The sequence below is a fragment of the Notamacropus eugenii genome, chromosome 3 (genome assembly GCF_028372415.1).
Source record: "Notamacropus eugenii isolate mMacEug1 chromosome 3, mMacEug1.pri_v2, whole genome shotgun sequence".
Classification (NCBI taxonomy): Eukaryota; Metazoa; Chordata; class Mammalia; order Diprotodontia; family Macropodidae; genus Notamacropus; species Notamacropus eugenii.
In genome coordinates, this window is record NC_092874.1 from 240,979,557 (window position 1) to 241,003,486 (window position 23,930).

The 23,930-nt window shown below is 39.9% G+C and overlaps 1 protein-coding gene and 1 pseudogene across 3 annotated transcripts in view; both read right to left on the bottom strand.

Moving 5' to 3' along the window:
* Positions 1 to 227: 227 nt before the first annotated feature.
* On the bottom strand, positions 228 to 3,454 carry LOC140534335 (heat shock cognate 71 kDa protein-like; annotated as a pseudogene).
* A 98-nt stretch (positions 3,455 to 3,552) lies between these two features.
* C3H12orf56 (chromosome 3 C12orf56 homolog) overlaps positions 3,553 to 23,930 on the bottom strand; it is a 112,646-nt gene continuing 92,268 nt past the window's right edge. For 2 of the 3 annotated variants that reach the window (XM_072655264.1, XM_072655261.1), the window contains exons 10-13: positions 22,671 to 22,745; positions 20,600 to 20,674; positions 12,284 to 12,462; positions 3,553 to 4,549 (exon numbers count right to left, since the gene is read on the bottom strand). In XM_072655264.1, coding sequence (XP_072511365.1) covers positions 4,417 to 4,549; positions 12,284 to 12,462; positions 20,600 to 20,674; positions 22,671 to 22,745 — 462 coding nt within the window. In that variant the 3' untranslated portion in view covers positions 3,553 to 4,416. The remainder of the gene's footprint in view (positions 4,550 to 12,283; positions 12,463 to 20,599; positions 20,675 to 22,670; positions 22,746 to 23,930) is intronic. The other variant, XM_072655263.1, reaches the window with a different exon arrangement.

The window sequence follows — 23,930 nt, forward strand, 5'->3', positions numbered from 1 at the left end:
AGAGAGTTAAGAAGAGAATGAGAGGAAAAGAAGTAGAGACACTGATTATGAACAGCCTTCTCAAGAAGTGTAGCCATGAATGTAAGGAGAAATAAAGAATAAATGAGTTTGAGCCAGAACAAAAGATAACTCAGGCCTTCAAGTTGAGTATTCTCCAAATACTTAGCCCATATTTCTATCTTTATTAAGCTTATCTGTCAACAGAAAAGTCAAATCATTTTGGAACTATATTTCAGCTAGCAAAAAGTCTTATACTCCCTACACAAAAATATTTGTGATATAAAGACAAAAGGTATATGTAGAGCCTATATTGGATTGCATGCCATCTTAGGGAAGAAAGGGGAGAGGAAGGAAAGGGAGAAAATTTGTGGAACTGAATGTTGTAAACTAAAAATAAATATATATATTTTTTAAAGACAAAAGGTATCACGAAAATGTTGGAGGTTTTTTGTTTGCTTGTTTAGAAAGAAATCCAGTGAGAATTTTGAAAGAAATCTTATGATGATTGTGAGTAAACCCTCTTAGAAGAATCCAATCAGTGCCTGCTTCATTTCCTCCTGTAAGTCACAGAAGATAATAACGTGTTTTGGGCAAATATATCCATGTCCTCCAAATAATAATGTTCTTGTCTCTGCTCACCATGACTAATTACTACACATGCTTAGAGTTGCTACAAAGTTTAGAATAGGTATCCTTGGATGAGGAGGTATTTGATCATTGGACCTTCTCCTTGGTATGGAGCAATTCTGTGATATGGAGGGCTTTTAATGTTTTTTTTTTTTTGGTTTTGTTTTTTTTTATGGTGCCAATTTTAAATAATGTTTATTCTCCAGGACAAGAATTGCATTTCCACTTGTTTACAGTGATGATAAAGTGCAATGTTGTTCACTTCTCTCCCTCAGCACACATTCAAGTGTTCAGAATGCCCAGATATACACAGTAGCTTAAATGTTACTTTTAAACTGCTACTGCCTTGGCTACAAATTTTGAGTCCTTCAATGTTTGGAAAAGCTGTGTGGAAATGCTCTTTCTTCTGTTGTTTAGTCTACCTCTTCAATGGTGGGTCCAGAAGAAGCACCTTCAGATGGGGCTGCTCCACCCCCTGGGAATCCACCAGGCATGCCTCCTGGCATGCCCCCTGTACTCTGGTACAGCTTGGTAATGATGGGATTGCAGACCTTCTCCAACTCTTTCTGCTGATGCTCAGATTCTTCCTTCTCAGCAGTCTGGTTCTTATCCAGCCAGTTGATTATTTCATTACATTTGTCAAGGATCTTCTATTTGTCTTCATCACCAATTTTGGTGCAGTTTTTTATCCTCCACTGTAGCTTTCATTTTGAAAGCGTAAGATTCAAGAGAATTCTTGAAAGACACCTTGTCTCTCTGCTTCTCATCCTCAGCCTTGTATTTCTCAGCCTCCTGGACCATACGCTCAATGTCTTCCTTGCTCAGATGTCCTTTATCATTGGTGATGACGATCTTGTTCTCCTTGCCTGTGCTCTTATCCACAGCAGAAACATTGAGAATGCCATTTGTATCAATGTCAAATGTCACTTCAATCTGAGGAACTCCTCTGGGTGCTGGGGGGATTCCTGTGAGCTCAAATTTGCCAAGCAGGTTGTTATCCTTTGTCATTGCCCTCTCACCTTCATAAACCTGAGTAAGCACACCAGGTTGGTTGTCTGAATAGGTGGTAAATGTCTGTGTCTGCTTGGTGGAGATGGTGGTAATTACGTTTGGTCAGAACAGTCATAACTCCACCAGCAGTTTCAATTCCAAGGGAAAGAGGAGTGACATCCAACAGCAACAAGTCCTGCACATTCTCAGATTTATCTCCAGACAAAATGGCAGCCTGGACAGCTGCACCATAAGCAACAGCCTCATCAGGATTGATACTCTTGTTGAGCTCCTTGCCATTGAAGAAGTCTTGCAAAAGCTTCTGGATTTTCGGAATTCTAGTGGAACCACCCACCAGGACAATGTCATGAACCTGTGATTTATCTAGCTTGGCATATCTTAAGGCCTTTTCCACAGGGTCCAGTGTGCCATGGAAGAGATCAGCATTCAGCTCTTCGAAACAGGCTCGAGTGATTGATGTGTAGAAGTCAATACCTTCATAGAGGGAGTCAATCTCAATACTGGCCTGGGTACTAGAAGAGAGGGTGCATTTTGCACGTTCACAAACGGTGTGAGGATGGCAAACAGCCCTCTTGTTCTCACTGATGTCCTTCTTGTGCTTTCACTTGAACTCCGCAATGAAATGGTTGACCATTCAGTTGTCAAAGTCCTCCCCACCCAAGTGGGTGTCCCCAGCTGTGGACTTGACCTCAGAGAGGCTATCTTCAATGGTGAGAATGGAGACATCGAAAGTACCACCTCCAAGGTCAAAGAACAACACATTTCTCTCAGCACCAACCTTTTTGTCCAAGCCATAAGCAATAGCAGCAGCAGTTGGCTCATTGATGATTCGGAGCACATTGAGACCAGTGATGGTTCGAGCATCTTTAGTGGCCTGACATTGGGAATCATTGAAATAGGCTGGTACTGTGATGATGGCATTTGTGATGGTCTTCCCAAGGCAAGCTTCAGCAATTCCTTTCATCTTGGTCAAGACCATAGAAGACACTTCCTCTGAATAGAAACTTTTGGTCTCCCCTTTGTACTCCACTTGGACCTTAGGCCTGCCTGCGTCATTCACCACTGTAAAAGGCCAGTGCTTCATGTCTGACTGTACAACTGCATCATCAAATCTGCGACCAGTCAGACGTTTGGCATCAAAAACTGTGTTGGTGGGATTCATTGCAACTTGATTCTTTGCAGCATCACCGATTAAACGTTCTGTGTCGGTGAAGATGACATAGCTGTGGGTGGTCCTGTTTCCTTGGTCATTAGCAATGATCTCCACTTTCCCATGTTGGAAGACTCCCACACAGGAGTAAGTGGTGCCAAGATCAATACCAACTGCAGGTCCCCTCGACATGGTTGCTGGGGAGTTGGGGGTCATAGCTGACTGCTGTGGAGAAAGAAGGGCTGTTGCTGCTCTGAGTAGATCCCCTTTAATGTGTTTTGAGACACCCTCAACTCTCATTCCTGAGGATATGTGTCTTTCATGTTTCCTTATTAGAAAATGGCCCCTATTCTCTTCTCCCACCACACTGCTTCACTTAGTGATGTCATCAGCCTTCATGGATTTGACTATCATCTCTATGCTAATAGTTATACTACGAGAACCTCTCTGTCAACATCTTGCATCTCTAACTGCTTTTTGAGAAAACTTGAACTGGATTCTAGTGCCTTCCCTCTGTTAATTATTTCCTCTTTATCTTGTATATACCTCGTTTATTATATTTGCTAGTTGTCTCCCCTATTAAATTGTGAACTCTTTGAGGGCAGGGACTTTTTTGCTGCTTTTTGTATCCCCAAGCACATAGTAGGTGCTTAATAAATGCTTATTGACTGGCTGGTGTGATGTACTTGTTCTCCTTGGTTTTTAAAAGCTCTTGTATTCACTCCTCCTTGTATGCAATGCCACCAAAGTCGAGACTTGTTGGATCAAACTAGTTTATTACCATAAGGCATCAAATACAGTGAAGACAAAGAAATGCATTAAGAGCTGAGGGAGAAAAATGCTGTTATTGTGCACAGACAATTCCCTTTCCAAAGAGGAAGGAATGGAATTTTGCTGACAAGTCTACTACAGACTAAAACCAAATGGAAATTTCCTTTTTTTTTTTTTAAAGAATATAGGTAATCTTAATTTTCCATCTTCTATCAGTAATTGATGTTTTAGATTTCTATTAGAGCCATATACTTATTCTCATCTCTCCATGAAATACTGATTTCAGGGAAACCTCACTCGTTGGAGAGGCATGGCTACATGGGAGATAGCAAAGCTCTTAATCAACATTTCTTTAATGAACATTCTTTTGTCTACCAAAAAAAACCTCCTTCCAATGTCATTAGAGACTTCATTCTACCTACTGCTACTCCACCAACTAGAACAGAGCAGGTTATACTTTTTGGAATTGCTCTTTATTTTATTTTCTCTTTAGAGCCTTTTAAAGTGCCCTATTAGGCACTGCCCTATTCAGCATATTTCACTCTCTCCTCAAAACATAGAAATCTGGAAGCTCTTGGAACACACAGACATCACAGAGAGCTGTCATAATCTCCCATAAGGTTGATGAGAAAAAACAACATTTTTTTTCTCCTGAAGAAATCCAATAGCTTCTAGTGTCACTGGATTTATGAGAAAATGTATTTCACTCCTTTTCTGCTATAGAGAAATAGTTTCCCTAAGGGTTCTGTTTCAAGAGAAGGTGAAATACAGAGCTCTCATGATTTTAAATTAGTAGCTGGCATGGTTTTAATAGGAATGGCAATGTGAATTTTTTTAAAGTTTTAAGCTACTTGTATTTATCTATGAACATTCACACACTGCTCCTGTTCAACCAGGTCCAGAACTTCATGAATGAGCCGAGTAGTGGTCTGTGTAATAGGGTAACACAATGGGAGTCTTTTTTCCAGAGCTGGCATGTGAACAAAGTACCTGCAGATCAGAAAGAGAAAGAAAATGGATGATTTTTTTAAAAGGGAATTTTTCCAGTAGGCCACATCAGCAGACAAAAGCATCATTCTGGATCAAAGGATCACAGATTTAGAGTTGGGAAGAGACCTCAGAGACTATTAATTCCAATTCCCCCAAGAGATCTATGGATAGATTTGAGGGAGTCCATGAACTTGTATGGGGGTGGGGGGAACCACATCCTTCTTTTTTCTAACTTTTTTTTTTTGCAGTCTTATGTATTTTATTTTATGCATTTAAGTACATTCAGGCAACAAACAGTTGTGACACATAAAAAGTTTAAGAGACATGGTTTCTAGATAATTTATCATTTTATTAATCATGCTGGCAGATAATAAAAGAATCAGTGGCACTCTCAAATATCAAAGACCCTTCATGGAACCCACTCACTGCTTATACGCCTTTGGAAGGGTGGGTGTTCCTGACAATAGCAATCTGACTCTAGTTAACAAGTAATGAGAAAATGAGTATTATAATGTGAGTGCACCTATTCTAATGAGGGGCTGGGGGACATGTCTGAATACATCATGCATGTAGAAAGAGACCTCAAGCCAAACCACCCTCAGTCTGGCAATCTAGCCTGCCAGAGTGGAAGACAATGGGTGGGAATTCAACAAAGATTAAGTTCTTTGTAAGGTTCTTTAGCTGAGTAGGGTAACAGTTCCAAGATTTCACCTCATCATCAACCCTACCCTTCAAAGAAGTAAGCTTTGACCTAATCTCCAAATGGGGAAGGGAAAAAAATCCTGAATCTCCCCAATATTTGGTTATTATATATGTGCCAGGCTGAGCAGTAGGAATACAAAGGAAGGCCAAAAAATAGTCCACTCTCCCAAAGAATCTTAGAAGTGGTTCATAGACTTCACTAGTTTGCCAAAGGGGTCCCTGACCCATCAAAAACATTCAGCATCTCAGCTCTAAACCATACAGTGTTCTTTCTACTGCATAACCCTCCCCTCTTACAGATGGGGTCAGTCTAAAAAGACTCAAACAGTCTTTCCAGGTTCACTCTCCCCCTCCTCCCCTCTTTATTATCTGTACCATCTTTAATGCATGTTCCCACTTCACTGAAGCACTTGAATTTCAGCAAAGTAAATGCATTTCCTTTATAATGCATCGATTACCAAGACATAAATGGACAGGTACCATACAATCTCTACCACAGAGTAAACCAGAGCCCTTGCTTCTTGGCTCTCAGCTAAATAATGTGAGACTGGGGGTGGAAGCTGTATTGGGAGGAAAGAACTGGGCAGGGTGGGCAGTAGAAACAGTACTAGGAGAAGGCAAAGTAGTCAACTGCTTAGGATTTAAAACAGTGGAAGAAAGGGAGGGCAGACAATAAAGGACAATTTTTTAAAAATTAAAACATACTTTCTTGCTAAAAAAAAAAAAAAAGGCTAACCATCATCTGAACCTTCAGAAGGTTGTAATCTTTTTGTTGGTGGAGGGTCTTTTAAAATTTTATTGTAAATAGTATTTCATTTTTTTCAATTATATGTAAAGATATTTATCAACATTCATTTTTCATAAGATTTTTGAGTTCCACATTTTTCCCTCCCTCTGTTTCTCCCGCCTCAAGCTAGCAATCTGATATAGGTTATACATGTGCAATCATGTTAAACATATTTGAAGGATATTTTTTAATGTCACTTTTTACAAGCATAGATTCCACCAAGGTCCAGCTCTGATTCATCATCATGGCGAAGAAGTAACCCTAGGTACTTGAAAGCTTTGTTAGTAAAACATAAGCTCTAGACAGCCTTGTCACTGAAAGGCTTTGAGTACAGGCTGGGCAGCAGATTTTTGTCTGCCATTCAAGGATCAACTTAGCTAAGTGAGGGAAGACCATCTAATGATGCATTTTTTTAATCATGGCAATTCATGAAGACTTTCTATTATAGTATGGCAGTGTTACAGTCAATAAAGTACTTGTGGATAAAATTAGGGGCCTTTTGAAGGACTGATGTGAGAGGGAATCCACCTGGCAGATACTTCCAATTCAGCCATCCTAGCTATCATCCAGGGAAACAACACCTGTGGAAAAGGAGCAAGTCATCCCCATCAACTGCTAACTAACCACCACCCACAGGGCAGACAGGCAAATCTAGCTGGGGATAGAGACAGGAAACAGCAAGATCAGACAAAGCCAAACCCCCTTACCACGTTGTCTACCATCTCCCTTCAGATCCTGATGGAGAAAACCCAGGACCTTGAACCCAAAAGCCTTGGGAGTGGCAAGGCTTTCAGCCTAGATGCCTTCAGACGTCGTCATGGGAAGCAAACCCTGTACAGATGCAGTGTGACAATTGCTGCTTCAGGAGTTATGGTCACATCTACTAGAAACCTAGAAAAGAAAGTTCTTGCCTTTGCTCTATCAAATGGTTCAGCACCAGAAAATGGTATGATTTTCATCAGTGAAAATTACATTAAAGAAGAGGCATTAACATCTGCTGTTTCATCTCTCCTAATTCTGCTTTTTATCCTCTCTACAATTTCTTATCCTACTTTTTTTCTGTTTTGCCCCTAATCATATCTCATTTCCCTTTCTTCAAGGACTTGATCCTATAGTTAACCAATTCAAGAAGGCACTGTTTTCTCCTCTTAAATCCATACCACCACCACCACGACTACCCCTATCTCGTCCTTTTGCTATCCTACTAATCCTCAATCTTAGGGCAGCCAAGAAGCTGCCTACCTTACCTTCTCTAACCCCACTCCTGAACACTGTTGAAAGAAGTCACAAATCACTCAAACTGAGTCAACTCCAAATTCATGTGATCTAACCTCAGTGGGGCCCTTGCCACTAGAGAGTAACCATTTTATTCATCTCTGAATATTTATGACACTCTCCATGGTACCTATTGTGAACCTTTGCTCCTCTCTCTCTTTTTCCAAGCCTTCAACTCCACCCTTACCCCTGCTCTATCATAAGACTACAGGCTTTACTGAAAAGATTGAGGCCATCTATCATAAGCTTCTTCATATACCCTCTTCCAGATGTCAAAATCTCTCTACATCTTCACCTTTGTTTCAGTCTCAGAGGATGAAGCCAATCCTTGATCTCATCACTTCTCATCTCCTTCAGGTACTTGTCCCTTATTTCATTTAGTTTATCATTTTCAGTTTCATTCTCTCTAATGGCTCCTTCCCTGTAACTTAAGATCATTCTTAAAACACCCTCCCCCTTAAAAAAAAATTTAAAAACCTTTCTTTGGCTCTCTTTTCCTTTGAAGATATCATCCTGTCATATCTCATCCTTTATACTTTTAAAGCCTTAGGAAGAGTAGTCTAAGTTCACTGCCTCAGTTTCTCCACAGCTCATTCTCATTTCTAAATTCCCACCCCTTTTCAATTTGCCATTTCAGTGCCACTTCTTTAAGCTTCTCTTTCATAAGTCCCAAATGACATTTTTAGTTTCTAAATCCAGTGTTATGGGGGTTTTTTTCAGACCCATTCTCCTAATCAATGATCTTTGAAGCATTCAGTAAGAACTGACCAGCTTTCCAATGCCTTTGCAAAGAAGGATTTACAACACATTACTGAGCACTACTCATCTGTTCGATCTTTTTGGATAGTCTTAAGATGATATTTTTCTGCAAACAAGTCAACTCATGTATATTGCCCAAAGATAATGAGGAAGGCAATGAGTGAAGGAAGAAGCCTTAATTTCTTCCCTATACAGAATTTCTATTCCAAAGAAGACAATGGTTTATAGCAGGATGTTGGAGTAGGTCATGAGTGGAAGAAAGGGTGCATGTGGTAACTACCTTGTTTGTAGGAGGTATATGACACAATAGCGTGTCATTTCTAAAGATACCCACAAAGTTGAATTGGACTTGGAACCTACTCAAGTCTACTACCCATGGGTGCGTACCTCCTTCTCTTTCCATCTCCCATGGTGAAACTAGTTAGACTAAATGATTGCCTTCATCAAGGCTGGACTTAGGAGTTAAATCTGTGTCTCCAGGGCAGTGGGCTGAGTTAGAGTAAAAAATATATATACAAACAGAAGTTGGAGAAATCTTCCCCATAACCTTCAATAGCTTAAAATGGGGAAATGGTGAGAAGCAGGACACACACATTGGTTTCTATATCTATAAATGCCATCCCAGGATCAGAAATTGGAACTCTTTTACAATCCCCATGTCACCATCCAAACACCCATCTCTATCACAACAGAGTTGTGCCCTGCCCAGATGGTCAGGAAAGGATGCCTGGTTGCTGCACAATTTTCACCCTTCATGGGTTCAGATGATGCATGAAACAGATTTTATCCCCTTCTCTTAGTGGGTGCTAATGGAGAACTGTAACTGCTAAGTATATTTGGTTTTTCTTGTCTATAAATGGAACTAGGGCAAGAAATAATGGATGACTGGTAAAACAAAGTCTTACTGTTCCTATTCCTTAATACTGTTCCATTAATGAGAAGAGAGGCAAGTGGGGGAGGAGGCGAATGGAGAGCAAGAGATATTAATTATACATATTATTTATAAATATATTTTTATTTAAGGAATGCATTGTTTCTCCTTTATTTGGCAGTTATCAAATACTTACTATATGTAAAGCATTGGAATAGGCCCTCAGGGAGATAAAAAGATAAAGAAGACACAGTCTTTGCCCTCAGGAAATGAGGGTTAGAAATAAATAAAAATATAATCCAAAATGTTACATATAAGGAAGTTAGGTATTGAAAGGGGGCAGCTAAGGGGCACAGTGGAGAGAGTTCTGCCTTCTTCCTCCTACCCCCCCCACTCCCATCAGGATTTCAAATATGTCCTCAGACTTTTATTTGCTGAGTAACCCTGGGCAAGTCACTTAACTTCTCTCTGTCCACCTCTTATGTAAAATGGGAGAAGGGGAAAGGAAGAAGCATTTATTAAGCTCCTATTGTATATATGAGGGGCAGCTAGGTGGTACAATAGATAGAGCATCAGTGCAGGAGTCAGGAGGACCTAGAGTTCAAATCTCACCTCAGACACTTGACACTCACTAGCTGTGTGACCTCAGGCAAGTCACTTAACCCCAATTGCCTCATCCTGAGTCATCTCCAGTCATCCTGATGAATATCTGATCACTGGATTCAGACGGCTCTGGAGGAGAAGTGATGCTGGTGACCTGCACAGCCCTCCCTCACTCAAAAACAGTCAAGTGCAAGTCATGTCATTATTTCTCTGATGGCATGGTCTTCTACGGCAATGGATGAACACACACACACACTGTGTATGTGTCAGGAACAGTGCTAAAGCATTTTATAAATATTATCTTATTTGATTCTCACAACAACCCTATATGATTATCACTATTTCCTGAGTCAAAGAAAGGGTGTGACTTGCTCATGACAGCTGGTGAGTGTCTAAGGCCAGATGTGAACTCAAGTTTTCCTGACTCCAGGCCCAGCGCTCTATCTACTTCACAGCTATTGCTTTTAACGGGGATAATAATGGCGCCTGAGGCTTGGAAAGACCTTAAGTAAGGTCTTAGCCTAGGTCTCCCACTGCATCCTGGGCCATCTCCAGTCATCCTGATCCATATCTGGCCACTGAACCTACATGACTCTGGAGGAGAAAGTGAGGCTGATGACTTTGCACAGTCCTCAATTCTCTTTCAAGTCATGGCATCATGTCCCTGATGTCATGGTCCTCCAAACCACACACACAACAGCATCTACCAAATAATAATAACAACAATAACTAACATTTATATAGTGCCTACTGTATACTAGCTACCGTGCTAAGCACTTTTCAATTATTATCTCATTTGACCTTCACAACAACCCTGAGAAGTAGGTGCTGTTATTATTCCAATAATAATTAGACACTAATCCCAATAATAAGTGTCTTTATTAATAAGACACTAATCCTAAATGTCTAAGATCATATTTGAACTCAGGTTTTCCTGACTCTGGACCCACTCTCCTATCCAAGGTGGCGCCTAGCTGCCCAGGGTTGTTGTGAGAATAAAATAAGTTAAAATTTTTAAAATGAGATAAAATGCGCAAAATGTTTCACAAACCTTAAAGTGCTATGCAAATGAGCTATTATTATTATTAATTATAAGAGCTCTGAAGAAAGATCATTTCTAACCTGGAGAGACTCAAGAAAGACTTCATGGAGAAAGTGCCCTACTATGTGCCAGGCACTGTACTAAGGGCATCTATAAATATCCTATTTGATCTTCCCAACAACTCTGTAAGGTCGATACTATTATTATTCCCACTTTACAGTTGAGGAAACTGAGGCAGAGAGAAGTTTAAATGACTTGTCCAGGGTTACTCAACTACTAAATATCTGAGGCTGGATTTAAACTCAGGTCTTTCTGACTAGTGCTCTATTCACTGTGCCATCAGCTGCCTCTAAAAAACTAAGTCTGGCAAGATATATGCCATTTTACCAGACAGAGAGAAGAGTGGGACATCCCAAGGGTTTAGAATATTATAAGCAAACACAAAAAAGTAAGAAAGTATAGGGTTTGTTCATAGGTAGGGGTGTGTTGTGTTGTGTGTGTATATGTGTGTGTGTGTGTGTATGTGTGTATGTTTGGATTTGGCAGTAAGACCAAGTACCCAAAGGCCAATGGTATCAGAGCAGTCTACAAAGGTAGGTTGCTGTCACATTGTAGAGTGCTAAAGAAATAATGCCAGGCTAAGGAATTGTTTATCAGGCAATACGAGATGCTGCATATTTTTTGATAACATATAAAGATCAATGTGACATTAGTATGAAGGATGAAATAGAGGAAAGCAAGGCTGGAATCAGGAGTGGGTCTGAGCTGGAGTGGGAGCCATGGATACTAAGCGGGCATAAGGACCTGTGATTTCTTTGGAATAAGAAACTCCCTCTCCCAGTGCAGGTCAGCAACCTTCTCTCTAACTTTCCATCCTGTAGTTAGAGGGTTGCCTAGGTTACTGAGAGATAGAATGATTTGGCCAGGAGTCTCAGAGCAGGTCAGAGGCAGGGCTCAATCCAGTTCTTTCTGGCTCCAGGGACCTGTTCCCATACTTTGCTTCTCAGACTAAAAAAGAAATGACCAATTCAATTCTGTTCAAAAAACATTTAATGAGTGCTTTGAATGTGGTAAGGGACGGGGCTGGGAAGGTGAGGATAAGGCTCTCTCCTTTACTGATTTCCTCAAATTCATAACCCTTCATTTATAATCTCTCTCCGTTGCCCTTAATTACTCATAGCAGGTCAAATTCACTTTGCTGTGAATTGGTGGTGGCAACAGAAGCAAAAATGGCTTTTTAAAACCAGTTTGTGTTTTATTTAGACTCTCTAGTCAGGAAGCAGGTTTCCAAAGGGAGAACAATTTCTAATGACCTGAAATCCCAGACTGCCTCATTCAGAAAGAGAGGGAGAGAAAGGGAGGGAGGGAGGGAGGGAGAAGAAGAGAAAAGGAAGGGGGAGAGAGAGGGAGGAAATGAAGGAAGGAAGTGAGAGAAAGATAGGGAGGAAATGAAAGAGAGAAAGCAAGAGAGGGAGGGATAGAAGGAGGAAGGGAGGGATAGAAAGAGGAAGAGAGAGAAAGAGAGAGAGAGAGAGAGAGAGAGAGAGAGAACGTCTATGAATAGAAAACTTGATGGATTTTCTGCCCAGTGATTCGTCTAAAAGCAGCAGACAGACACAGACACACCACAGTTTTGCCATTCCTCTCCATTAGCAGAGTAAAAATCTACTTGGAATGAAGTATGGCCATTCTTACCTGAATTCTTCTTTGTGGTTGTTTCTAATGTATTCAGCCAGGATGCTACTGTGTTGCAAGCAGCTCTTGAGGATGTAAAACTGTTGGTACAACAGAACAACCTGGCATGGACTCAGAAGTGGCAAGGAGGTCAGGAGCTCCTTTATCACTTGCTTCACAATGTTGGCCACAAATGAGATCTAGAAATCAAAAATGTACATCTTGCATGAACATGCCCCACAGACCCAGGAGATCACTCAGTGCTTTAACTGGATCCCTGACTACATCCTAGGGGTGACAGAGCTTACCAACCTATCACCAGTATTCTGAGTATAATTTAACAAAGTCTGAGTAAGAATCCACATGAGCATGAAAACCTGGATTATGACCAAAGTTCTATTTAGAGTCTAAAAACTCTAAACAACAAGGAGAAATATAGTTGTCAGATATTTTTGAAGAGGTCAATAAGTGTGTGTGTGTGTGCGGGTGTGCGTGTGTTTTGGTAGGGGGTGGTGGGACGTTTACCTGTGATATGATTGGTAGCATGTCATGTTAAACTATTTGTTATTGCTAAGTGCTACGCTCAGTTGTTTGTAAGCTGCTAAAGTACTACAAGTAGTGTTGTCGTTCAGTTGTTTCAGTCATGTCCAACTCTTTGTGACCCCATTTGGAGTTTTCTTGGCAAAGATATTAGAGTGGAGATATTAGAGTGGTTTGCCACTTCCTTCTCCAGCTATTTTTACAGATAAGGAAACGAAGATAAACACAGTTAAGTATTTGCCCAAAGTCCCAAAGCTAGTAAGTATATGAGACTGGATTTGAACTCAGGTCTTCCTGACTCCAGGCCTAGTATTCTATCCACTGTGCCTCTTAGCTGCCCAAGTACTGTTATAAAGACTACTAGTGGCCTATAAATATTAATGCCCTGGGACAAAACTCTAATCACCCTACCCTAGTTACTGCTCTCCTCCCACTTATATCTTTGTAGCAAGTAAAAAAGTTAAATAACTTGTACTGACTACTGATATGCAACTGAATTCAATCAGTCAACAAACATTAAGCATCTACTGTGAGCTAAGTGCTAGAAATAGAAAAAAAAACAGTAAGAGATAGTTCCTCCATTGAAGGCACTCACAATCTAAGGAGAGAGATGATATGTGAATAACTGTAGGAACAAGTGAGATACAGGATAAATCGGAAATAACTGACAGAGGGAAGGCACTGGAATTAAGAGGGATCAGGAAAGGCTTCCTATAGAAGGTGTGATTTTAGCTGCCACTTGAAGGAAACCAGGGAGGCCAAGAAATAGATTCACTGGGATACTCTTTTCAGTTGACTAAATTCCCTAAGAAGGTCCATATCTATCTGCTCCGACCTTTTGGTTTGTGTTGGTTCTGAAGGCAGAAGTAGTAGGGAGGGAGGGACTAAAGAGTTAATAAACCATACCAACCTTAGATCTGAATATGGTAACATCACAGAAAGAACACTGGCTTTGGAGTCAGGTGTCTAATACTAGTTTTTATGAAGATGAACGAGCCACTTCATCTTTCTGAGTATTAGTTTTCTCGTCTATTAAATGGGGATAGTAATATGTGCACTATCATCATCTCCACAGAGAAGAGAGAAGGGAGGGAAAAGATTTGTAAACTACAAAGAGCTGTAGAATGTGAATTTTGAGGTCTGTTCTTGATTGCCCAGGAGTTTTGATTGCAATTTACCTGTCCATGACTGATTCCTTAAATCAAACTGGGTTAGCAAAACAGTAATTCACCCTCCTCTAGAGGTTGGTTCCAAAATTATTTTGTTTCCGGGAGTTCCCAATACCACTAGTGTCCAAAGTGGGGCCAAATGCCCACAAGTTGCTACTGTCACTCTCCTACTGTAGCATGCATTTAAAAAAGAAATCTTGTATCTTGCACAGATAAAGTTACTATGCTATCAATAGGTCAAATTAGCTTTGTGACTACACTTGAGAGAAATCTGTGACTTGAAGCACATGGTGCTAGACACTGGGGATCACAGGTTCTCTCCCTGTAAAAGCCAGATAATTTTGACAATTGCCAAAAAATTCACCCATCTCACAAATTAAAACTGTTGGTTACGTAGGACTGTTGAGGTTTTGGGGTGCTCAGGACTCCAAAATACCAATAAGCCAAGTACTGCCTGAATGAATTTGACTCAAGCCTTCTTTCAGCCAAAGTAAAACAAAATTTATTAAATATCCACCATATTCTCCAGACCCTTAAGGAATCTGAGCATTTATGATGCTTGTATTAAAAAGCAGGTCAGACTGAATCTGAACTAGATTGAATCTGAGCTAGATTGAATCTGAGCATTATCATGAAGGCAGGATGGATCATATATACAGAAAGATAGTAGGAGGGATGTAGGGTTGACCAAGCAGTCTGGGGTAACTAGAGGAGGGGTTTAGGGAGAGTCTTGATGGGAGTGACCAGTGGCTGAGGTGACTAGAGCTCATGCACCATGAACCAAGAAAATGGAATTTTGATGTGGGAAGTAACTGGAAGCAATCTGGAGGTAACAGACAATGGAGGGCTAGGCTAGGTTAAGGGTAACAGATTTGGGCATGAAAAGCCAAATCCAGTGGGAAGATTCAAAGAGAGGTCAAGGTGGAGTTTTCCAGGGCCTAAGGACAAATAGGACTCAAGTTCTTTTGGGTAAGGGGGGAAGGTCTTGGTTTGGACCTGTACTCTGGCACTAGATGGATCAGCACAAAGTCATTGCCATGTATATGTGTTGTGTCTGTTATATAACCACTTCTAATAGTAAGCTTATGTGCCTCTAGCAGTATATGGGGATAAGAGGTGAGGGTTGATGAGCAATAGAATGTTACTTCCTGGTCCCATCCCAGGTGTAGGGAACCTGTGGCTTGGAGGCCACATGTGGCATTGTAGGTCCTGAAGTGTGGCCTTTTGACTGAATCCAAACTTTACAGAACAAGCTCTTTTATTAAGGGGATTTGTTCTGTGAAGTTGGATTCAGTCAAAGGATCACACTTGAGGACCTAGAGGGCTAGAGGTGGCCTCTAGGCCACAGGTTTCCCACCCCTGTCTCATCCTTATGTGGGTAGTGTCAAATCATTTCCAACTCTTCCATTAAGGCATGGTTATATCTTCAGTCAATGCCCTCATCTCAACCCTTGTGGGGTGGGAAAAAAAGAAGGGCTATTTTCAAGTCTATTCTGTCATAGGATGAAGGGAATCCAAGGGGTCTAATGAAACTGTTTCAGAAATACCATCTCTAGCTCACTTACCACCCATCTATCCCTACATGGATTTCTATAGGTTCAGTGTCACTTATTTTTTCCTCTGCTTTTATTAAGTTATAAAATATAAATCTTTTCTGTCTTGCTACAAGTTCCTGTGCTGGAAATGTACCTAAGACTTAAAGAAAGTATCTCTCTCTCTTTTTCTGAGCACTTCTTTTTTCTGAGTACATTTGCCTTCTTCATGGCTGTGCTTAACCTTCCAAGCAACACAACAACCAATAACCATATTATTTTGGAAAAAAAAAAAGTTTTTCCCCAAACAATTACAAAATAAAAAGACTAGCAGACTCATCTCTCAAGACAAAGAGGAGAAGAAGGTGAGAAGACAGAGAAATAAAATTTACCAATCAATGAATCAATATTTATTAGCACTTTCTACTTGCCAGGCACTGTGCTAAGTGCTAAGGATACAAAAAGAGGCAAAAGATAGTTCCTGTCCTCAAGGAGCCCACAATGTAATGGAAGAGCTTACAGTCACTATGTTATATCTCCATGGCTCAATGGGTACAATCAGTACCCCAATCTCTCTTAATTCCAGTGCTTTCCTTCTATTAATTATTTCCTATTTATTCTATATATAGTTTGCTTTATATGTTTTTATTTGTATGTTATCTCCCCTATTAGACTGTAAGGTTCTCGAGGGTAGGGATTATCTTTTGAATCCTTTTGTATCCCCAGCACTCAGCACAATGTAAGCACATAGTAGGTGCTTAATAAATTGATTGCATCAGTCCTTTCAGATTTGTACTCAGGCTCAGCTACAATGATTAGTAATGCAGTCTCAGGGTTGTTTTCTTGTTCTAGTATAGCAGCCACAGGAGGGAGGTAGCAGGCTCCTTGTGCACCATCTTTCTCTACTTCTATATTGTTGGTGGTGTTTACACCCTACAACAGCAGTATGATCTGCAGTCTGGAAACCTAACACCTTCTCCCTCCATGTTCTTGTTCATTTCCCACTTTTCCCCAAGGTTTTTGGCATTCCTCCTTCTAGTAGAATGACACAGACAGAGAGACAGAAGACAGATTGTCCTTTCAGACCAACCTTTTCAGTCTCTGAGTCACAGTATCTTGAGAATTTGACCTACTCTCACCCACAAGTATCCCACATCTGTTATTCCTCCACAGTCACAATCTTACCCTTCTCAGTCTCCACTTCTCAGTAAATTTCTTCCATCATTATCCTGTGCTCTTGAATGCCTTGCACCCCTGTGTGTAGATAAGCTTGCTCACACCCTGCCATGCCACAACCAACCCCAAATTATTCTCATCATCTGCTTCCTCTGCTCTTACTCATGGGCTACTGCACTGGAGCCAAAGAAAGTCAAGCCATGCTGACAGAGTCCACTACAAATCTGTTATCTAAGGTTATTTTATGTTATCTAATCTCAACCGAGTTTTCACTGCAGCAAGCCCAGTCATTTAATTTGTTTGCCTCAGCTTTCTCATCTGTAAAATGGGAATAGTAATTCCTACCTCCCTCAAGTGAGATGATATTTGTAAAGCACTTAGCACAGTGCTTGGCACATAACAGACACTTCTATAAATGCTTCCTCCTTTCTTCTGCCTTTCCTTTCACTTCACAATTGATTCATTATCCCAATCACCACAGCAGCTGTTCCAGTCTTTTTACCTCAAGCCTCCCTCTAGCCAACCTTCTCAGCTAAACAGCTCACCTCTTACTTCACTGTTAAAATGGAAACCCTTCAATGAAAGTTCCCTCTTCTCTCCTAAACCTCACTCTATAACCCTTCAACATATCCCTCTACTATTGCCTCCTTTACTTCAGACTCTGATGCGATGAAGGTGACCCTTTTCCTAGCCAAGGCCATCCCTTTTACATGTACCACTGATTCCATCCCTTCATATTTTCTCCAGCAGCTTGTCCCCAAAATCACCCCACCTCTCTCTTTAATCTTCATTTTCTACCTATCAACTGGCTCCTGCCTGCTGCCTACAAACCCAGGTCTTTCTCATCCTTGGAAAAAAATAAACCAATAACCTCAACTGGACCTTCCCATCCCTACAAGTTATCATCCTATAAAGCTGTCGGTACTTGTTGCTTTCATCACTTCATATCTCACTCTTCTAAATCCTTTGAAATATGGCTTCCAATATCATGACTCAACCAAAACTGTTCTCTACAAAGTTACCAGTAATCTTCCAAATGACAAAACTAATGGTCTTTTATCAATCCTTATCGTTCTTGACCACTCTGAAGCATTTACCCTTACTGACCAAAGTCTCTTCCTGGATACATTCCTCTCTGGGTTTCATGGCACTTCTCTCTCTCTCTCTCTCTCTCTCTCTCTCTCTCTCTCTCTCTCTGCCTCTCTGCTTCTACATCCTCCCTTCTTCTCCCCCCTTCTCTTTCCCTTTCCCTTTCTCTCTGTTTCTCTCTCTCTTTTTCTGGTTTTCTCCTATCTAACCATTCCTTCTGAGTCTCTTTTGCTGACCATCATCGACATCACACTCACTATCTATGAATGGACACCAAGGCTCTGTTCTGGACCCTCTCCCATTTTTTCTCTATGCTTTCTCATTTGATTATCCTATCTGCTTTCATGAGTTCACTGACCATCTATCTCTATGAAGATGATTCCCAGATTGACATATTCATCCCTCTCTTGAGCTTCATCCAGTTCACATCATCAGTTACCTATTTGACATTTAGTTCCAATGGTTCCCTATTACATCTAGATTCAAATATAAATTCTATCTGGCATTCAGAGTTCTTCACAACTTGACTCCTTCCTATGTGTTCACTCTCCTTACATATCACTCACCCTTCCAAGAACTCAATGGTCCATCCACCTTGGCCTTCTTGCTGTTCCTCAAACATGACACTCCTTCTTCCATTCCCATTTGACCTTTGTACTGATTGTCCCCCATATCTAGAATGTATTCCTTCCTCCTGCTTGGCATCCATGTCTTCCTTCAGCTCCAACAATATTGAGTACAGAAGACCTTTCTTGATGCCCCACCCCCTTCTAGTGCTTTTCTATCCATGGTTTCCTTGTGACTACTTTGACTGTGTCTTGTAAGTGATTTCAGTATCTGTGTATATTCTAATTCCTTAAGGGCAAAGATGGTTCATTTTAGACTGTGTATACTCAGTGCTCAACTTGTAAAAGGTTCTTCATAAATGCTTATCATTTGATTTGATAGAAATAAGGAGAAGTTTCTGTCAAATACTCATTTGTCTGTGAAAAAAATAACTAAACATTATTCACAGGGCTTAAGATTTGCTTGGCAGGCCATATGACAGACAGTCAAACTTCCAACATGATGATAGTGAATGAATATATGAATGAATAACCGGAGATGAAAAGACATGAGAGGAAAAGAGGGAAAAGGAAATCATTAAATTTATATATGTACTAACAAAAACCTAATGAGTATGGATCTTAGTCTATCTCTAAGATTGTCTAACTTTCTGCTCCCTCTTCATGACTAAATATTTTCTTATATGATGAAGTTTTAAGAGTTGGAGTGGGATGGAGGAAGAGTATCCTCCACTCCTAAATTGAATCAATCAATGAGATGTATGAACTATATGTGAACAAGGTCTAGATATCTCTCCCCAATCAATCAATTAAAGACATTTCAACTGGATGAAACAGGCAGTATGTTAGAACTGGCTGAAGAAAACCAGTTCGAAACCCAGCATTCAAGTGTCTGGCCAGCATATCAGAGAAAGCAATCCAACCAAGACCTTGAGAGGGAATCGTTTGAGCCAGAGAAGGGGATAAAGCCTCTGTCTCTTTCCTTCCTTCCACCTTGACCATAGCATGACCTTGTAGAAGACATCTCCAGTCATCTTGATCTGTATCTTCAGATGACTCTGAAGGAGAAAGTAAAGCTGGTGACTTTGTACAGCCCTCCCTCACTTAAATCCAATTCACTTTCAAGTCACACCATTATCTTCCTGATGTCCTTGTCCTCTTTGAGAATGAAGGACAGGCAACAACAGCATGACCTTGTGAACTTTGAAGCGTCAAAAGATTTGGACTTTTCATTAGAATCTTAGCGGTATTCCAGGAACAGCAGTGACTAGTAGTAGTGTCTGTATTTGGAGTCAAGGACAAACAAAATAACCCAAAAGAAAGGCGGCTGCAGGATCCTATAAGTAACCAAATTGTGAGAGCTATATCCTACCTAAGGAAAATATCTTAAGGATTCCAACAAAAGAATTTGTAAGAGTTATAAGTTACCCATTTGCCACATGTACACTAAATTTTTTTTAAAAAATTATTTTCAGTGAACAAAAATCTGCTTTGTCTCCTCACCTTCCTCCATCATCAAACAAAAAAAAAAAACAAAAAAGGAAAGGAAAAACAACCACCACTACCTTGTACCAAATATTCATAGTTAAGTAAAACAAATTCCCACATTGGCTAGGTCCCAAAAAATATGTTTCTCAATCTGTACCCTGAATCCATTATCTCTCTGTCAAGAAGGGAGGGAGTATGTGTTCTAAACTTGAACCTAATTTCCCCTGGGATTCTATATGTACCTTTTGGAAAGTATGTCACAGACTTGTTAGGCGAGGCATGTTTGTACCAACTGTTCTTATTAGTAAATACCCTTTTGCTAACTAAGTCTGTCTAAATAATAGTTATTGACTGATAATTATAGGGAGAAGGCTAATAGCGGGGGCTCATAAACATTAGAACTAGAAAACCACCCTTCAGCCCTTGGACTCTTGTGGATCCCTGAAGAAACAAGTAGCAAGTTGCCCTCTGGGAACTGATACAATTCCCACTGATACAATGGGAATTGGAAGGTTGAACTTCACAGTCTGGGCTAAACAGTATATGTAGAAAACAGCATTTTAGAATTCAGGAGAAAGCCTTCAAACGAAATTAAAAATTTATTTAATTTTAATGGATGATCTAATTGTTCAGTTCATATTTTGCTTTTGTTTAATAAATTACTACTGTAGCCTCTTTAGACAGGACATTGATATTTTGCTAATAAGCCATACAAACAGCTGATTAGGTATGTAAGGTTAGGGATTTTTGTTGTCAGTTAAACACCCTCATACTTACTGTGGGTGGAAAACTTTGCAGAAGGGACATTATCCAACTGATAGCAAACTTCCTAGATCCCAATCCTAGGTCTCCCTAGAAAATTCAGGAAAAAAAATGTAATATTTATGGAATTAAAGCGATAGTCAATCAACTGCTACTCCTTGAATTAGTTAAGAATGATATTGTTTTGCTCAATTTTCATAATTAACATTTTTAACAATCCAAATACAGCAAAGATCATCAATGTGGAGAACTCCTGGTGTGAAAAAATCCCTTCACCAATAAAATGGAGCAACTGCTCTCTCTTAGAAGTTATTGGGAGCTACCCAAGATAAGAAGGGGTTCAACCATTTGCCCAAGGTCATTGTGTAGGCTGTTCTCATGATTTTACTCTGCATCAATCCACTTAAGTCTTTCCAAGTTTCTCTGAATTTTTAAGTCATCATTTATTACAGCAAAATAATGTTCCATTTGATTGTTTTTCCAATTAACAGATGCTCACTTTGTTTCCAACTCTTTGTTACAACAAAATATGTTGCTGTACATAATTTTATATGTATAGGTCCTTTCCCTCTGCCTTTGACCTTAGGGTCAACCGATGCCATATATGAGATTTAAACACAGGTCTTCATTATTCCAAGACCAGTATGATCTCTACTATGCTACCCCACCTCCTTTATTTTTTTTTTTAATGTTTACAATGGAAGTTTATTTTTTTTTTATTTTTTAATGTTTAACAATCACTGCCATACAATTGAGATTTTATCCCCCCCCACCTACCCCCCACTACCCCCCTCCCTCCCCACGACTGCATACAAGTCTGTATAGATTCTACATATACTTTCCTATTGAGTATATTTTCACTATAGTCATGCTATGTAGTCAGACTAAAATAAATGAAAGAAATCGTATAACAAATCAGAACATGATACACAAACACATACACATACATAAACATGATCTGCTACATTTTGTGAGTGACTTCCATATTTCTTTCTTTGAGTGTGGAAGGCATTTTGCCTTGAGAACCACCTTTGGGATTTTTTTTTTATAAGAAGTTTTTGCGTTATTACAAAATTCCAAGTCTACCAGAAAAAAACTCTCACACACTGTGGTTGTTGCTGTGCACAAAGTTCTCCTGGTTCTGCTCCTTTCACTCAGCATCAGGTCATATAAGTCCTTCCAGGCCTCTCTGAAGTCTTCTTGTTCATCATCTCTTATGGCACAATAGTACTCCATTACATTCATATACCATAATTTATTCAGCCATTCCCCAATTGATGGACATCCCCTTGACTTCCAGTTTTTGGCAACTACATAGAGTGCTGCTATAAATATTTTTGTACATGTGGGACCCTTCCCACCTCCTTTAAAAAGAGCAACTCTTATTAAAATTCAGTTCTCAGTTTTAATAATAGTTTTGTTTTTGTTTTTTTACCATGGTAGAGAGCATACTGAACTTGGGACAATGTAAAGGAAAATGACTGAAAGATACCCTAACTCTGATCAGTCCAGTAACCAGTCATAACTTCAGCACACAGATGGTGAAGCACGCCTCCCCACCGTGCAGCAGAGAGGTGAAGGACCAGAGGTGCAGAACGACACACATTTTTCAGACACATTCGATGTACTGATATCTTTTGCTTGACTATCTTGGTTAGTTACAAGGGAGGGCTTTTCATTTTTGATAGGGGGGAGGGGGACTTAATAGGAAGTGATAGAAATGTGAAAAAAGAAATTTGAAAATAGCAATAAAATACTAAAAATGTAGAGAAGAAAGTTCAGGAGGGTACGCAAAGAAGGTAATTTCATTACTACCTTGCTAAATATAAAATAAAATTTCATTTTTAAAAAAACAGACTTTACACATTAGAATATCCTAGTATCCTTTTTGATCTGCTTTATACTTGGGGTGTTTTTTGAGTATTGTTAAATTAAAAGGAATGGGCAAGTGAGCCCACCCCCATTGGAGATTCCTCTTCACACATCAATTTCTAGTATTCTCCTTGTCTCTTGTAAATGTTACATGACTTTGTTAAAAAGACAACTTCCCAACCAGGAGGGATTTAGAAAATCAAGCAAACCTTACCTGTAGAGAAACAAGCAGTATTTCATATAGGAGAGCAATTGCTGTATTTGTGTATTCCAGCATAAGCCTCTGTAACTGGAACAAAGAAAAATAATCAATACAATGTCATGAACCAGTAATTTTAAGTGAAGGCAGGATGCAAGGTCAGAATGTGAAAATAATCCCTTGGCCTATACTCAGGCTCTCTCATTCACTCTCCATGCATGCATGTGCATGTGCATATACATGTACATATAGGTAAATTATGTACATGCACTCATTTGTGTACTGTGTATATATGTGCATATATGTCTCTGTGCTTTGAAGGTGCTCTGTGCATATATGTGCAAATGTATGTATACAAACAGGTGTGTATTATGTGTTCATATATGTGTATACACATATGTAGGTACATTGTTGTCTTCCTTCATTTTTGAAGAGGACTGTGACATCAGGGAAATGATGACATGAATTGCAGTTGACTTAGATTTGAGTGAGGGAAGGCAGTGTAAAGTCACCGGCCTCACTTTCTCCTCCTGAGCCATCTGGGTCCAGTGGCCAGATATTCATCAGGATGACTGGAGATGGCCCAGGATGCAATGGGAGACCTTGGAGACCCTGGCCTTTTTAGACTAAGGTCTTTTCAGGTTCTCATTTTGAGGGAGGTAATGCCCATTCAGTGAAAAGGCCCCATCAAGGGATGGCCCTTTAATTAGGAAAAAAGAGAAAAAGATCAAGTGTGGAGGGGAAGGCCCTCAGGGTTGCTGTTCCAAAGAGAAACAGTTACCATTGACATGAACTCTAAGGCAGGAGGGCCCAAAATACAGTCATTACTTGGAGCTTGGGGAGAGTGAAGTGGGTTTAAGGTAGAAAGAAAAAAAGAAAGAAAGAAAGAAAGAAAGAAAGAAAGAAAGAAAGAAAGAAAGAAAGAAAGAAAGAAAGAAAGAAAGAAAGAAAGAAAGGAAGGAAGGAAGGAAGGAAGGAAGGAAGGAAGGAAGGAAGGAAGGAAGGAAGGAAGGAAGGAAGGAAGGAAGGAAAAAAAAAATATATATATATATATATATACACACACACATATTTTTAAAAGATAGTTGAATTGCCCTGAGATGTGAACTAGGTCAGAAGATGCTGCAACTCTAGATAATTTTTCTTTCCTACTGAGTTCTAATGTTCATAAGAGAGTGTATCCAATGAAGAACATCTATGGTCATCTAGTCCAATTCCCTTTTTCAGATGAGGAAACCCAGGCCCAGGGAGGAAAATAAATGATTTGCTCAGGTC